We start from the raw sequence: 16,863 nt of genomic DNA on the forward strand, positions 1-16,863 counted from the left end.
ATTAAATGTATCTACTTGTAAGACAGATAGTAATACCACACAAAATAGTTACTAGTTTACATTTTCCATATGCCTGCTTTATGGTTGCATAATTTTTTGAACATCTTTCTATTTTTCTCGGACGTAACAAGGCATACAACTTTAGCAGCAATTTCTCACATTTTCAAGGACATTTCCGAAACCCATTTTTTAGGGCCCAGTTCAGTTCTGAAGTGGCTTTGCGGGCTCTATGCATTAGAAACTCCCCATAAATCACTCCATTTTACTGCACCCCTTCAAGTGTTCAAAACAGCATTTCAAAAGTTGTTAACCCTTTAGGTGTTTCACAGGAATTAGGCCGGATTCACACCAGCGTGTGCGTTTTGCGCGCGCAAAAAATGCCGCGTTTTGCGCACGCAAAAGGCACTTAACAACTCCGTGTGTCATCACCATATGATGTGCGGCTGCGTGATTTTCGCGCAGCCGCCATCATTATGACACTCTGTTTGTATGTCTGTAAACAGAAAAGTACGTAGTGCTTTTCTGTTTTCAATCATACTTTTTACTGATGTTGCGCGAATCATTCGCGTCCCACGGAAGTGCTTCCGTGTGGTGCTGGTGATTTTCACGCACCCATTGACTTCAATGGGTGTGTGATGCGCGAGAAACGCAGAAATATAGGACATGTCTTGAGCTTTACGCTGCGTAAAAATCACGGACTGTCTGCACGGCCCCATAGTCTAATATAGGTCCGTGCGAGGCGCGTGAAAATCACGCGCGTTGCACGGACGTATATATCATGTTTGTGTAAATCCGCCCTTAAAGCAAAGCGGAGGTAAAAGGTTTTTTTTTTTTCATTTACTTTTTTTGCAGCAACTCATTATTTATTGCACAGATTCTGTCGTTTTTAGAAATATCCCACATGTGGTCCCAGTGTGCTACTTGACTCAAGCACAGGCCTCAGAAATGAAGGCGCACCTAGTGAATTTTAAGGCCTCTTTTTTATTGAAATAAATTTTAGGCATCATGTCAGGTTTGAAGAGACCTTGTGGTGCCAACAGTGGAAATCCCCCAAATGTGACCCCCATTTTGGAAACTACACCCCTCAAAGAATTTATCTAGGGGGTTAGTTATCATTTTGACCCCACAGGTTTTTTTGTTAAATTTATTGGAATTTGTCTGTGAAAATGAAAATCAACTTTTTTCTAAAAAAAACTTAGATTTATGAAATTTTTACAAAGAATAAAAGGAGAAAAAGCACCCCAACATTTGTAAAGCAATTTCTCCCGATTACGGTAATACCGCATATGTGGCAATGAACTGCTGTTTGGACCCACGGCAGGGCTCAGAAGAGAAGGATCGCCATTTGGAGCACAAATTTTGCTGGAATGGTTTTTGTGTGCCATGTCGCGTTTGCAGAGCTCCTGAGGTACCAGTACAGTCGAAACCCCCAAGAAGTGACCGCATTTTGGAAACTGTAACCCTCAAATAATCTATCTAGGGGTGTGATCACTTTATGACCCCATAGTTTTTTTTGCTGAATTTAGTGGAAATCTGGCATGAAAAATGCGTCAGTTATAGGACAGATTTTTCAGACACAAAGCATGTAAGTGAAGGAAGACACCTCAAAATGTATTGGGCTATTTCTTCTGAGTTCAGAAATACACCCAAAGTGGTCCAAATATTAGCAGTGTCTGGAATTGAGGGAGGATTTTTAGCCACAACCATAGGCCTAAAAAAATTCTGCAGTTCATACACGTTTGTTAGAGTATTAGGTATTCATCTAGGGGTATAATGAGAAATGTTAGTTTTGTTATAGTTTTTTTTTTTTTAGAGTGTCCAATTTTAAAAGTGGGTGTAAGACCAGAATGATAAAGGGAGGGGGTGGGGGTTTTAAAAGTATAACATTTTTAATCCAAGGAGGTGTGGTAGATGCGAAAGCAGTCCTTCATTCAGAGTCCAGGTTTGGATGGACAAGTGTAGCAATGATATGTGGTATCATTTCAGACATGGCACCTTTTTTGTGCCCTGCATTTTTTTGTTGTGGCAGGCACTTCACTTGGAAAGTGCTGCCCAGGAACAATTCGGCAAACATTGCTTGGAGCAGCAGAAGTTTCCCCCACCTCGTCTCCAAGCAAAATAAAATTTATAATTTTTTCTTGGTGCTCCAAGTATGTACCCGGGTGACCAGCTTTTCGAAAAATTAAATATATAGTGCCATTTGGACAAGGTACACTGCCAATTTCTTGTACCAGATTTTTTTTTTCCTCATGCCACTATAGGGTTTTAAAACCTGATCATTCAGATCAACCCCCCCATGAATTTATTATATGACTGTATGCAAACAGGCTTCATCGTGGATGATGTGAATCCACGTGTGGGGACAGGGGTGCAGCTGGCATCATGCATAGATACATACATCTTTTTGTCTCTGCAGCAGTGCCCTGATTTAACCAATTTGCAGGGATTGGCTGATAAGGGTCTTGGGAAGGTGCCTCTGTTTTTTTTCCACTGTCCCACATGCCACTGTTTTTTTTGTCTAGAAGACATTTGAACAGGGGTACACTTTTTTACCAGTTGTCTAAGTACAAGTTGTACCCCTGATCAAACGGTGGGTGCAGGAGGTCCCACACTATCTTCCCACTGGTTGTAATGCAGGGTGGACTGTCTGGGGGCTGTATTGTCCTGTCCTTCCTCTCATAAATCCAGAAAGCATGTGTGTATCCGGTCTCAGATTCACACAGCTTGTAGACCTTGATTCCGTACCTGGTGCGCTTATTGGGCAAATATTGGCGAAACTTCAGCCTGCCCTTGAAGTGCACCAGGGATTCATCAATTGAGATTTCGTTTCAGGGGTGTAGATTTCTGAAAAATTTTGGGTATAAATATTAACGAGGAGCCTAATTTTAAAAAGTCTGTGGGGGTCATCCTGGGGGGGGGGGCAGAAATTTATGAAGGGCCTCAAAGCAGGGTCTGGTCAACGTATTTCGGTAGTGCGGACAATGATACAAAAGGTAGGATCTCACTTTGGGCTTTTTAGTGGGATCCATGCTGAAGACTAACTCTCAATACTTCTGCATTTCTACACAATTCGTTGGTTGCCACCGATTGGGCTGGGCATAAAAGAAGTTGGCGTGTTCAGAAATAAATTGGTGGGCATAAATGTTGGTTTGGTCCACCATAAGCTGGGTCAAATTGTCAGTGAAGAACAATTGAAAAAGCCCATTACTGGCAGCCCTTCCGTCTGGACATGAATTCCTGACGCAGCAGTAAATCCTGGGATTTGGGGGTGTAATTGGTTGGGGGTGACCAATGAATGCTGGCAGTACCAGGGTCAGGTAGAATGGCAGTTTCAGGGTCAGGCAGAACCTGGGCACTAACCCTCCTGCGACTACGAGGAGGTTCCTCACTGTCACTGGAGGAGGACGACGAGAGAATGAATTCTGGTTCCTAATCGCTCGATGAGTCTATATCAGACACGATCATGACATACGCCTCTTCAGCGGTGTAAAATATGAAAAAAATTCTCCCTTATACACTGGGAGGTGGTGGGGTCACGCACTGGGAACAGGGGCGCTGGAGATGAGGGGTTAATCTCTTTTTTTAACAATGAGTGGCAACTCCAACTTCTCTTCACCTACTAAGAAATCACAGCCTGTGTCTGTGATTTTTCACCCGCCCTGGGTGTGAAAACGCACTATGATTGGTATGTCTGAATAGACCCACCAACAACAGCAATAGCTGGCAATAGTCCATTACCAGTTACATGGGATATAGGGCGGGGACGACAACCATAGTTACCGTTCCCAGACTTAACTAAAAAACACACGAATGGTTATTAACACTTTAATACTAAGATGCAATATGGTTGGTTGATTTGTACAGATCCACTGATCACCGGAATTGGACCGCTGTTACGGGTCCATTGCCGGTGACTGGGGAGTGTTAGCTGTCAGGGGCAGCTGCTCTCCCAGTTCCCGGTGCACACTGTCACTCACAGTGTGCACTAGGAATGTCTCAGTAGCTGTAAGTCCTGGTACATGATGTAACCTCAAACCATACCGTTGCGTTCTGGTGCACGTAGGAGTTAAATTATTCCTTACCCAGCTCCATCGACAGAAAAATAAAAATTTTATGGGTCTCACAGAACACATTTTATAACACATTGTTTTTATTTTTGTAAATACAGCAAAACATAAAAAAAATTACATTACATTTTGTATTTTTTTCAATTTCACCCCACAAAATAATTTTTAAAAGTTCACCCCACAAAGTAATTAAATAAGTAACAAGGAGGAAATTGATGAACAAGCCTTAAAAGACGAAGACATAAAATCTGTACAATCCAAATGAGCACAGCACCATCTAATATATAACAAAAATCTATGATATCATGATATGAATCATAATGAGCCATCATATCCATCAACTTTAGAGTATCTTAGAGCCCATTTTATTCTTTATAATTTAAACATTTCAGGTATTTTGGCTAGACTGTTAGTTTTTTGTTGAATATTTTTTTTAATAGATGATGGTTTTTACTCACCTCCAAAGTCTGGCCGCAGGCGGATGTCATATCCTTTCAACAACTTGTCCACTGTTTTCTTCACAACTGAGATATTCCCAGAAGGAGAGCTAAAGAAAGCAAAGATAAAAAAGTGAATAGCTAAAAATGGAGCCCAAGCAGAAACTAAAGAAGGTGTAAAGGTTAAGTTTAGTCTAGCTGAGATCTGCTGCTTGCTTTTTAAAAATTTTAAATTGCTTTTCTCTATCACCATAGCAACAGACTACAAACTGGCTTTTTTTAAATCATGGTGAACGCCACCTGACAGTTTGCAGCCTGTTGCTAAGTAAGAAGCACATGACAAAGTTATAAATGGCACACAGCAAGTCTCAGTGAGACAAAACGTACACTTTAGTATTTGAATAATTATTCAAATCGCCATTCAGTTCAGATTGTCCTAAACTCTGAATACTTTATAGGCTGCCATGAATGATATGATAATATGGCCAAAATGACAAATAACAAGCATAGTCTGTTGGTAGAAAAATTACCTGATGTGATGGAAAATAAAGCTATTTAACAATAATTAGAATTACAAATCTACTGTATTACTTGTAGATATCACACGTCATAGAGGGGACCCCTTCTATGAGCCAAAGTGGAGAGCTGCTAAGAGCGTCTACTGTTCTGGCCAACCGGGACTGTAATATTAGATTCCACCTTTAGGGTATGTGCACACGATAACGACCATTACGTCTGAAATTACGGAGCTGTTTTCAGGAGAAAACAGCTCCTGCATTTCAGACGTAATTTGTCGTACTCGCGTTTTGCGAGGCGACAATTACGGGCGTAATTTGGAGCTGTTCTTCATTGGATTCAATGAAAAACGGCTCAAATTATACCCCAAGAAGTGTCCTGCACTTCTTTGCTGAGGCAGTCATTTTACGCGTCGTCTTTTGACAGCGACGCGTAAATTAAAGGTCGTCGGCACAGTACGTCGGCAAACCCATTGAAAGCAATGGGCAGATGTTTGCCGACGTATTGAAGCCGTCTTTTCAGGCGTAATTCGAGGCGTAAAACGCCTCGTTTACGCCTGAAAATAGGTCGTGTGAACCCAGCCTCAGAGACCACTGCAGGGAAAAAAAAGTATGGCCAGAAGCAGCTTCTCCTGGCGATAAAATCTAATCGTATTCTAGAAGCTACACGTGCGGCGATCAGCTGATCGTAGTGCCAGAATACATTTTAAAGGGATTGTTTTCATGAAACATCCTCTTTAAAGAGGACCTGTCACTAGGTCATATAAGTTGAACTGGTTTACTGACCTAAATAGCGCTGTCTCCCTGATTCCAGCACAGTTTTGTTTTTTTTCTTGGACCCCTGGTTCTAGAGATATAGCCCACTGTTATGTTGTGGCTCATTCTATACTAATTTGCTGCAGTTAGCCAATGGGGCGCGAACTACCCTCAAGCTGCCTTGTGCTGATTGGTCATCATCAGAGGCAGGGAAGATAGCTGCACCCCATTGGTAAACTAGCATATAGGGAGCCAACAAAACAGTGGGCCATATCTCTGGAACGGGAGGGGGGTCCAGGGAAAAAAAAAGAGAAAAAAACCAGTGCTGGAATCAGGGAGAAAGCGCTATTCAGGTCAGTTATCCAGTTCAACTAATATCCAGGGAAATATTCTTATTCAAGGAAGTGAGCCCACTGCCCTTGTGGCTTATGGAAGGAGTGGTTTTTATTCACACATTATAAGCAGACACTTGGGTTTTTTCGTCTCCAGCCTTCTTTTACATATAACAGATGGATAATTGCCTGGCATAAGAATGTAATAAAGTTACTTCCCTTGTGTGTGACATACTAACATGCTGCCTGAGGATAAATTCTATTCTTTGTATGATGAAAAGTTAGTGAGGTGGCAAATTACTGCAAGAAAAGATAAATACAGAAAATGGTATTATGACCATTGTCATGCATGCAGTTACCTAAGGGCGGATTTACACGAGCGTGGGCATTTTGCGCACGCAAAAAACACGGCGTTTTGCGTGCGCAAAAGGCACTTAACAGCTCCGTGTGTCAGCCCCGTATGATGCGCGGCTGCGTGATTTTCACGCAGCCGCCATCATTATGACACTCCGTTTGGATGTTTGTAAACAGAAAAGCACGTGGTGCTTTTCTGTTTACATTCATAGTTTTACTGCTGTTGTGCGATTTTCATGCACCCATTGATTTTCAATGGGTGCGTGATGCGCGAAATACGCACAAAGAACGGACATGTCGTGAGTTTTACGCAGCGGACTCACGCTGCGCAAAAATCACTGACAGTCTGCACTGCCCCATAGACTAATATAGGTCCGTGCGAGGCGCGTGAAAATCACGCGCGTTGCACGGACGTATATCACGTTCGTGTAAATAAGCCCTAAGAATAATGTCACAATTTCTCTTTTAAAAGAAACCCAAAAGAAAACATGTTTTTTGCTGCACTTCTGGTAGTGTTTCAGGGTTAGCATAAGGCCAGATTCACACGAGCGTGTTCGGTCTGTGATATACGGACCGTATGCCGCCAGTATTTCCCGGGCCAAACACACTGCAGGGAGTCGGACTTCTATCATCATAGTTATCTATGACGCTAGATGTCCCTGCCTCGCTGCGAGAAAACTGTCCCGTACTGTAATCATGTTTTCACTACGTGATGGTTTTCCGCATCAAGGCAGGGACTCCTAGCATCATAGATAACTATGACGATAGGAGCCCGGCTCCCTGCAGTGTGTTCAGTCCGGGAAATACTGCCGGCATACGGTCCGTATATCACTGACCGAACACACTAGTGTGAATCCGGCCTTAGTGTGTCAGGGTTAGTGTTAGTGTATCAGGGTAAGTAAGGGTATGTGCACACCTAGTGTTTTCAGGCGTATTTCGGGGCGTTTATGCCTTGAAAAACGCCTGAAAAAACGGAAGCAGAATGCCTACAAACATCTGCTCATTGATTTCAAAGGGAAATACGGCGTTCTGTTCGGACGGGGGATTTTTTTTACGCCTCATTTTCGAAAAACGGAGCGTAAAAAGTCGCCCGCGAAAAAGAAGTGCTTTTCACTTCTTAAGCCGTTTTTCATTGACTCTATACAAACAGCTCCAAAAACGCCGCGAAACGCGAGTGGCTTAAAAAACCGTGTCTGGGGTGTTTCGTGTGGCCTTACCTTTACACTTCCCCCACCCCAGGACACCCATGAAAAGGGTCGGGAGCATAGATTTAAAAAAACAGCTTATAACCAGCTGCAGAAATCACGGAGGAGAGGGACAGCACAGAAAAGACAAAGTTTCCTCTTGTCCTTACGTGCTGTTTATCTCTTAAGACTGCTGTGACTTGTGAGCCTGCCTCCTCCTTCTTCTCCGACCCGACCGCTGGAGGAAGCTTCGGCTGTTGCTGTATACAGTGCAGAAAGGGGAGGAGATCATTCAAGGACTACGGAGGATGCGCTGCATATCCTCTATTTATTTATTTGTATCTACCTGAAAGTCAGTGGCTTCCAGCTCCCTTCCAACTCCACGCCTCTACTACTTACAACGTCAGGATGCTGACGTCAGGACATAGTGTGCCAGACATAGAGGCCCCTGTGACACTACAGATCCCATAGCAGTTGCTACGGCTGCTACTGCGGTAGTTACGCCCCTGGTTAACCCCTTTAGGACACAGCCTGTTTTGGCCTTCAGGACACAGCCGATTTTTTTCAAATCGGACATGTGTCACTTTATGTGGTAATAACTCCGGAACGCTTTTACCTATCCAAGCGATTCTGAGATTGTTTTCTCGTGACATATTGTACTTTATGTTAGTGAAAAAATTTGGTCGATAAATTCAATATTTATTTGTGAAAAACGTCACATTTTAGCAAAAATTTGCAAAAATTTGCATTTTTCGAAATGTAAATGTATTTGCTTGTGAAACAGATAGTAATACCACACAAAATAGTTACTAGTTAACATCCCCCATATGTCTACTTTATGTTTGCATCATTTTTTTTCACATACTTTTATTTTTCTAGGACGTTACAAGGCTTAGAACTTTAGCAGCAATTTCTCATATTTTCAATAAAATTTCAAAAGGCTATTTTTTCAGGGACCAGTTCAGTTCTGAAGTGGCTTTGAGGGCCTTATATATTAGAAAGTCCCCATAAATCACCCCATTTTGAAAACTGCACCCCTCAAGGTATTCAAAACCACATTCAGAAAGTATTTTAAGCCTTTAGGCGTTTCACAGGAATTAAGGCAAAGTAGAGGTGAAATTTACAAATTTCATTTTTTTTGCCGAAATTCATTTGTAATAAAAAAAAATCTGTAACACAGAAGGTTTTACCAGGGAAACGCAACTCAATATTTATTGCCCAGATTCTGCAGATTTTAGAAATATCCAACATGTGGCCTTAGTGTCCTAATGGACTGAAACACAGGCCTCAGAAGCAAAGGAGCACCTAGTGGATTTTGGGGCCTCCTTTTTTTAGGAATATATTTTAGGCACCATGTCTGGTTTGAGGAGGTCTTGTGGTACCTAAACAGTCGAAACCCCCAAAAAGTTACCCCATTTTGGAAACTACACCCCTCAAGGCATTTTTCTAGGGGTATAGTTAGCATTTTGACCCCACAGTTTTTTTGCAGAATTTAGTGGAATTAGTCTGTGAAGATGAAAATCACCTATTTTTCTGTGGAAACATAGAATTTTTTAATTTTTCCAAGGAATAAAGGAGAAAAAGCCACCCAAGATTTGTAAAGCAATTTCTCCCGATTACGGCAATACCCCATATGTGGTCGTAAACTGATGTTTGGACCCACAGCAGGGCTCAGGAGGGAGGGAGCGCCTTTTGGATTTTGGAGCGCAGATTTTGCTGGATTGGTTTTCAGTGCCATGTCGGGTTTGCAACGCCCCGGAGGGACCAAAACAGTGGAAACCCCCCAAAAGTCACCCTATTTTGGAATCTACACCCCTCAAGGAATTTTTCTAGGGGTATAGTGAGCATTTTGGCCCCTCAGGATCTTTTTTAGAGCTAAGGTGACCAAAAAACAGCAATTTTGGCGCTTTAAATTCTTTATTTATTACAGCGTTCACCGTGCGCAATAAATTACGTTTTAATTTATTCTGCCAGTCGGTACGATTACGCCGATACCATATGTGTATAGTTTTTTTTTACGTTTTGCAGCGTTTGCACAATAAAATTAAGTTTCTATAAAATAATTTATTTTCTGGGACACGCTATTCTGAGCCGTAACTTTTTTATTTTTTCGTCAAAAAGCTGTGGGAGGTCTTGTTTTTTGCGGGACGGGTTGTAGTTTTTATTGGTACCATTTTGGGGTAAATGCGACTTTTTGATCACTTTTTATTCTATATCTTGGGAGGGGTGGTGACCAGAAAATAGCGATGCTGACAGTTTTCCGTTTATTTTGTTTGCTGCGTTCACCGTGCGGAAAAATTAACGTTATAGTTTCATAGTTTGGGCCGTTACGAACGCGGCGATACCAAATATGTGTACTTTTTTTTAACGTTTTCATTTTTTCCCTATAATAAATGACTTATTATAGGAATACAAAAACTTTTATTTTTACACTTTTATAAAACATTTTTATTAACTTTTTTTTACTTTTTACACTTTATGTTTTTGTTTATTGACTTTTTTTTTACTTTTTACACTTTCTTTTTTTGACCTGCAGCTCTGATCGCTGCTAGAATACATTACACTACCTAGGTAGTGTAACGTATTCCAACTGTCAGTGTGACGTCACAGTCACTCTGACAGTTGGTCTACGAGGATCAGCAGAGGCTGATCCTCATAGGCCGACATACATGGCAGACTTGGGGGCCGTTGTCTGGCCCCCGGGTGCCATCACAAGCATCAGAAGCCCCCACGATTGCATGGGGGCTGCTGATGCGCTACAAACCCGCTACATGCGGAGATCGCAATCGAGCCCCGCATGTAACGGGTTATTTGCTGAAATCAGCGGCGATGAGCCGCTGATCGGCAACACTGGAGAGTGTCAGCTGTCGGGGACAGCTGATCTCCAAGTTCCCGATGCACACTGTCGCCGACAGTGTGCATCGGGAACGGCACAGTGACTTTCTGTCACTCTGACAGGAAGCCTATCAGGACCAGCCGAAGGTTGGTCCTGATGGGCTTCCGTCCATGGCAGACCCGGAAGCCATTGTTTGGCTTCCGTTTGCCATACTAACTATCGGCAGACCCCGCGATTTCGGACGGGGGTCTGCTGATATGCTAGAAACCCCTAAAATTCGGCGATTGCACCCGATCGCCGAATTTAAGGGGTTAATTCGCCGAAATCAGCGGCAAAGGACCGCTGGCCGGCAAGAGGGGAGTGTCAGCTGTCGGCGACAGCTGACCTCCCGGTTCCCGGTGCACACTGTCGCCGACAGTGTGCACCGGGATAAACTCAGTAACTATACGTCCTCGTGCGGGAATTAACCTCCCGCAACGACGGACAGTTACGTCCTGGTGCGGGTAGGGGTTAAAGGGGTATTCCAGTTTTAGAAAATAAAGGCTATTCTTTGTATGATGAAACTTCCAATATACTTTCTGTCTTTCTGCTGTCATTGAATAGTAAGGGTATGTTCACATGGACTGTTTTCAGCCGTATTTTGGGGCATTTACGCCTCGAAAAACGCCTGAAAAAACGGAAGCAGGACACCTCCAAACATCTGCCCATTGATTTCAATTGGAAATTCGGCGTTCTATTCCGACGGGACGTTTTTTTACGCCTCGTTTTCCAAAAACGGCATGTAAAAAGACGCCTGCGAAAAAGTAGTGCATATCACTTTTTAGCACGTTTTTGGAGCCGTTTTTCATTGACTTGAAACGGGCGTAAATAACGCAACGAAAGTCGCGAGTTGCTTAAAAAACATCTGAAAATCAGGAGCTGTTTTCCGCTTGAAAACAGCTCCATATTTTGAGACATTTTTGATTTTGTGTGTGCACATACCCTAACTTTCATTGTTTATTTCCAGTGGATACCAATCTGTCCATTCTCATGTGTTACACACAGGTGCAGGAGTCGTAAGGGTATGTTCACATGGCAGCGTCAGATACGGCTGAAATTACGGAGCTGTTTTCAGGAGAAAACAGCTCCGGAATTTCAGACGTAATGGCATGTGCAGGCGCTTTTCGCTGCGTCCATTACGGACGTAATTGGAGCTGTTTTTCCATGGAGTCAATGGAAAACGGCTCCAATTACGTCTCAATAAGTGACAGGCACTTCTTTGACGCGGGCGTCTTTTTTACGCGCCGTCTTTTGACAGCGGCGCGTAAAAAAAATTAGCGTCAGCACAGAACATCGTAAGACCCATTCAAATCAATGGGCAGATGTTTGCCAACGCTTTGGAGCCGTATTTTCGGACGTAATTCGGGGCTAAAACGCCCGAATTCCATCCGTAAATAGGCCGTGTGAACCCAGCCTTACAATATGAGTATCAGAGCTGTGTCTTCTAATGAGCTGAGCAGTAGCGTGTCTACATCGACCGTAACAGAATTCTATCCACTGGAAGTAAACAATGGACCTAGTGAATAACAAAAAGCAGAAATCTTGAAAACCGTGAGGAATTGATACAAAGAGTGTATTGGTAAAACTGTATAACTTATCATTATACAGATAACTATTAGGCTGGATTCACACGAGCGTGGCGTTTTTGCGCACGCAAAAAACGCGGCGTTTTGCCTGCGCAAAAGGCACTAAACTGCTCCGTGTGGAATCAGCATATGATGCGCGGCTGCGTGCTTTTCGCGCAGCCGCCATAATTATGACACTCCGTTTGGATGTTTGTAAACAGAAAAGCACGTGGTGCTTTTCTGTTTTCATTCATCCTTTTCACAGCTGTTGCGCGAATCACGCTGGTCGCACGGAAGTGCTTCCGTGTGGCATGCGTGGTTTTCACGCACCCATTGACTTCAATGGGTGCATGATGCGCGAAAAACGCTCAAAGAACGGACATGTCGTGACTTCTACGCAGCGGACCAACGCTGCGTAAAAATCACGCACATGTTTGCACGGCTCCATAGACTAATATAGGTCCGTGCGACGCGCGTGAAAATCACGTGCGCTGCACGGACGTATATCCCGTTTGTCTGAATAAGCCCTTATTAGCTGAAACTGAAATATCTCTTTAGGGTAAACACGCTTTTACCTTGGCGTGTCAGGTGGGGCTGTAGACCTTTTTTTCTGTTAAAAAAAAAAAAGGCCTATACATGGATGCACATCCGTGTGCGGTGCGTGATTTTCGCATCAATTCGATTGACAATAAAAAAAATTAAAAAAATGTGCTTTGCAAGTGCGCAACACACACGGACCAGATTCACGCGCGTTTTTCATGAGGCCTTACTCATGCGGTTCTCAAATAGGAAAGCATGAATATAGAGATATTTTCCATTTACACTACTACAGTGCCAATAAAATCATGTCCTCCAATAGCATCCATGAGTAATTATGTAGAAATGTAAAGAATAATGGTATGTTCACACGCAGTAGCAAAATACATCTGAAATTACGGAGCTGTTTTCGCCTGAAAACAGCTCCTGATTTTCAGACGTTTTTGTAACTACTCACGTTTTTCGCGGCATATTTTACCGACCCTATTGGAGCTGTTTTTCAATGAAAAACGGCTCCAAAAATGTCCCAAGAAGTGACATGCATTTCTTTGATGCGGGCGTCTTTTTATGCGCCGTCTTTTGACAGCAACGCATAAAATTACACCTCGTGGGAACAGAACATCGTAAAACCCATTGAAAGCAATGGCCAGATGTTTGTAGGCATAATGGAGCCCTTTTTTCAGGCGTAATTAGAGGCGTAAGCGCCAGAATTACGTCTGAAAACAGTGCGTGTGAACATACCCTAACAACCACAAGAAAAAAAAATATTTTAGTCTAAGAGTATGTGCACACGATAACTGTAATTACATCTGAAATTACGGAGCTGTTTTCAGGAGAAAACAGCTTCTGAATTTCAGACGTAATTGCATGTACTCACGTTTTGCGGGGCGTTTTTTACGGACGTAATTTGGAGCTGTTCTTCATTGGAGTCAATGAAAAACGGCTCCAATTGCGTCCCAAGAAGTGTCCTGCACTTCTTTTGATGAGGATGTCATTTTACGCGCCGTCTTTTGACAGCGACGCGTAACATGACAGGTCTGACAGGTCGTCGGCACAGTACATCATAAAGCCCATTGCAAGCAATGGGCAGATGTTTGCCGACGTATTGGAGCCATTTTTTCAGACGTAATTCGAGGCGTAAAACGAACAAATGAAGTTAGCTGCGGATCCAGAGTCCAGATAAGCAGCGACCCAGTGCGTTTTTTCGCCGGACATTATGGTCATGGGAATGGACAATTAAGAAAAAAGATCTTCTTCACCCAGGGTTGTCTGCTCTAGCTTGTCTGGTTATCCATTCTGGTATTGTTTTGAACTAATGAAACAGGAAACAAAAGAATTGAATAGTGTTATAGATAGTCCAATTCCTACTGCAGATGTTGAGCTTTTTGTAGATGGATCTAGGTTTTACCATGAGGGTGAAGCACAGACAGGATTTGTTGTCACCAGTTTACTTGAAATACTGCTACAGGAACCACTTCCCTCTCACATGTCAGCCCATGAGGCGGAGCTGAAAGCGCAAGCTGCAGTGTGCATGATGGCAGAAGAGCAGCTTGCTAACATCTACACAGATTCCAAGTATGCTTTTAGCGTAGCGCATGACTATGGCCCCATTTGGAAAAGCAGTGATTTTGTTGTATCCTCAGGTAAGCCAATAAAGAATGCTGCACTGGTTGCGCAACTCTTCATAGTACTGCAACTACCTGTCAAGGAATCACTACTTAAGCAATTCCCCAGAGTGCAAGTTTATGTAATTGCTATACGAGCAGTTCCCCAAAGGCAGCTGGAGACTATCTGGATCAAGCGTACAGGTAAATCAGCTACCTCAAGTCCGTCACCACTCTGGTCAGTAGAGTCTAAGGCTACTCTATGGTCTCCACCAGAGCCCACCGTAAGGCAGGTTGGATTTAGCTGCATAGAACCCAGGTTGCTTTTACAGAATAAGGTGTTGGACAGGAGGTGCACCTACAGGCAATACCAGAACGGATAACCAGACAAGCTAGAGCAGCAAACAACAAGCAGAGTTTAAAATCAGGAGATACTAAGTCCAAACCGTAAAACAGAAGAATACCAGGACTTGCAGAGGTCAGAACCAGCCGAGAGCAGACTGTCCAAATCAGTAAGCAGAGAGTAAATCCAAAGACAAAGCCGAGGTCCAATTCAATGTGTCCAAATAGTCAAGGTGATTTAGGGTGTAACCAGGTGCTTGATCAGACACATGCATACACAAGAAATCACAAGCAACAATGAGAAAACTAAACAGACTCAAATACTCCACCCTTGGCCCTGATAAGATGCAGACAGAGAAATGAGATTGGCTCTGCATCTAAAACCAGGGCCACCCAGAAGCTTGGCTAGTAGTCATGAAAATCTTAACGTGACAGACGTTTCCCTACACTACCAAAGAAGGTTGCTATCATTAAGGTACAAGAACATATGAAGTAGAACTCCCCTGAAGCCAGGGGCAATCGTAGAGCGGATGAAGCAGCCAAGGCTTCAGCGCAGCTTTCCCTCCCCATGATAGTAATATGTCATCCAAGAGCAGGTGTTGGGGAGGTGGATCTAATTTTACTCGGCCAACTACAACAGGCCTCGAAGGAAGAACAAAAGATCTGGACGGCAAAAGGGCCACAGTAGGGACAGAATGGGATTTGGGTGGCAGGAATAAAGCTCTGCTTGCCCAGAGTCCTGAACCCTATGAAGACCCACCTGACTCATGAACCCACACATGCCTCATGAAAAGCCATGGTAAGTATGGTAAGTAGCTTTTAGGTTGCCCCAGGATTTAACAATGCTGCTATACGTAAATATACGGGAAGGTGTCTGTGGGCAATAGAAATGAATGGGTCCATACTTTGATCCGCAATTACGGTCCGTAATTGCGGATCGAAATTACGGCCGTGTATATTGGGCCTGAAAGGGTAAAATGTAATCAATGAATTAAAAGAATTTTCTGGTATTTCTACTTATAAGATTAATCTATGCTTATAGGTTTAAGAATAATTTGTTTAGCCAAGAAGAATGTGTACAGCCTTGGAGCTCCGTTAGTTTGTGGTCAGTAGACACGCGCAATAGAGAACGCCAGCAGAATTATATAACGAACATTTTCGTTTCTTTCATGCAATAATGTATGCATATTTTCCTTACTTTAATTGGTTGTCAACACCCGAGTATCGTTGAATTATTGAATCTACATCATAATGTATTCCATTATACCTTATGTTATAAATAAAGGGAACTGTGAGTCCGCCCTCAGATTCCATTATACGCTACCGGGTGTCGGCGTATTAATTATCTCCCGGCCGATGAAATCCCTGAATCTCGAAAACTTTCTAAAGTTTCTAAACTTAAATTGTCTGCAGAACAGTTTATAACATCAGAGATCCCTGGTATTATCTTTAGTCTCTCATTCATACTGCCTTTGGCGTCTTCCTGGTGTGTGACCTTCCAGTCATGTGATGTACAGAGAAACCCACTCGAGAGACGTCGGAGACAGTCATGGACTCTTAAAAATAGCTGATTTAGGTTTTGGAAATAAAGACAATTGAATCACGTAGAAAAGGAATGCTATGAAATGAATTATGCTTCCTGCTTGCAATTTCACCTATCTGAATTTTCCCACAAACAACATTTATCACCGATCCGCAGTAACTCTCATAGAGTGGTAACGGAGCTGTAGCAGAAGCTTGACTGATGCTATATACAAACTCGTCGGCAGGTGTGCTGGTGAGAAGGAACGGGAGACTCTGGACCCCTATATTAGTGATCAGTGGGAGTCCTAACAGTAGGACCCACAGCAATCTGGCATTCAGCACATATCTTCTAAATGTTTTTGTTGTTTTTTTTTTAAATAAAAAAAGTGCTATTGCCACATACTGTAAGGGTATGTGCACACAACCTCTTTTCAGACGTAATGGAGGCATTTTATGCCTCGAATTACGCCTGAAAAGACGGCTCCAATACTTCGGCAGACATCTGCCCATTGCTTGCAATGTGTCTTACGATGTTCTGTGCAGACGAGCTGTCATTTTACGCGTCGCTGTCAAAAGACAGCGCGTAAAATTACGGCCGCGTCAAAGAAGTGCAAGATGCTTCTTGGGACGTAATTGGAGCCGTTTTTCATTGACTCCAATTAAAACCAGCTCCAATTACGTCCGTAAAAGACGCCGCGAAAAACGTGTGCACTTGTAAAAATGTCTGAAATTCTGGAGCTGTTTTCTCCTGAAAACAGCTCCGTTATTTCA

The 16,863-nt window shown here is 43.0% G+C and overlaps 1 protein-coding gene across 2 annotated transcripts in view; it reads right to left on the reverse strand.

The window, feature by feature from the left end:
- The window catches only part of LOC142659431 (gamma-aminobutyric acid receptor subunit beta-4-like), a 310,013-nt gene that overhangs the window by 176,421 nt on the left and 116,729 nt on the right, over positions 1 to 16,863 (reverse strand). For both annotated transcript variants that reach the window (XM_075835563.1, XM_075835562.1), the window contains exon 2: positions 4,526 to 4,614. In XM_075835563.1, coding sequence (XP_075691678.1) covers positions 4,526 to 4,614 — 89 coding nt within the window. The remainder of the gene's footprint in view (positions 1 to 4,525; positions 4,615 to 16,863) is intronic.

The sequence above is a fragment of the Rhinoderma darwinii genome, chromosome 8, assembly GCF_050947455.1.
Source record: "Rhinoderma darwinii isolate aRhiDar2 chromosome 8, aRhiDar2.hap1, whole genome shotgun sequence".
NCBI classification, from domain to species: domain Eukaryota; kingdom Metazoa; phylum Chordata; class Amphibia; order Anura; family Rhinodermatidae; genus Rhinoderma; species Rhinoderma darwinii.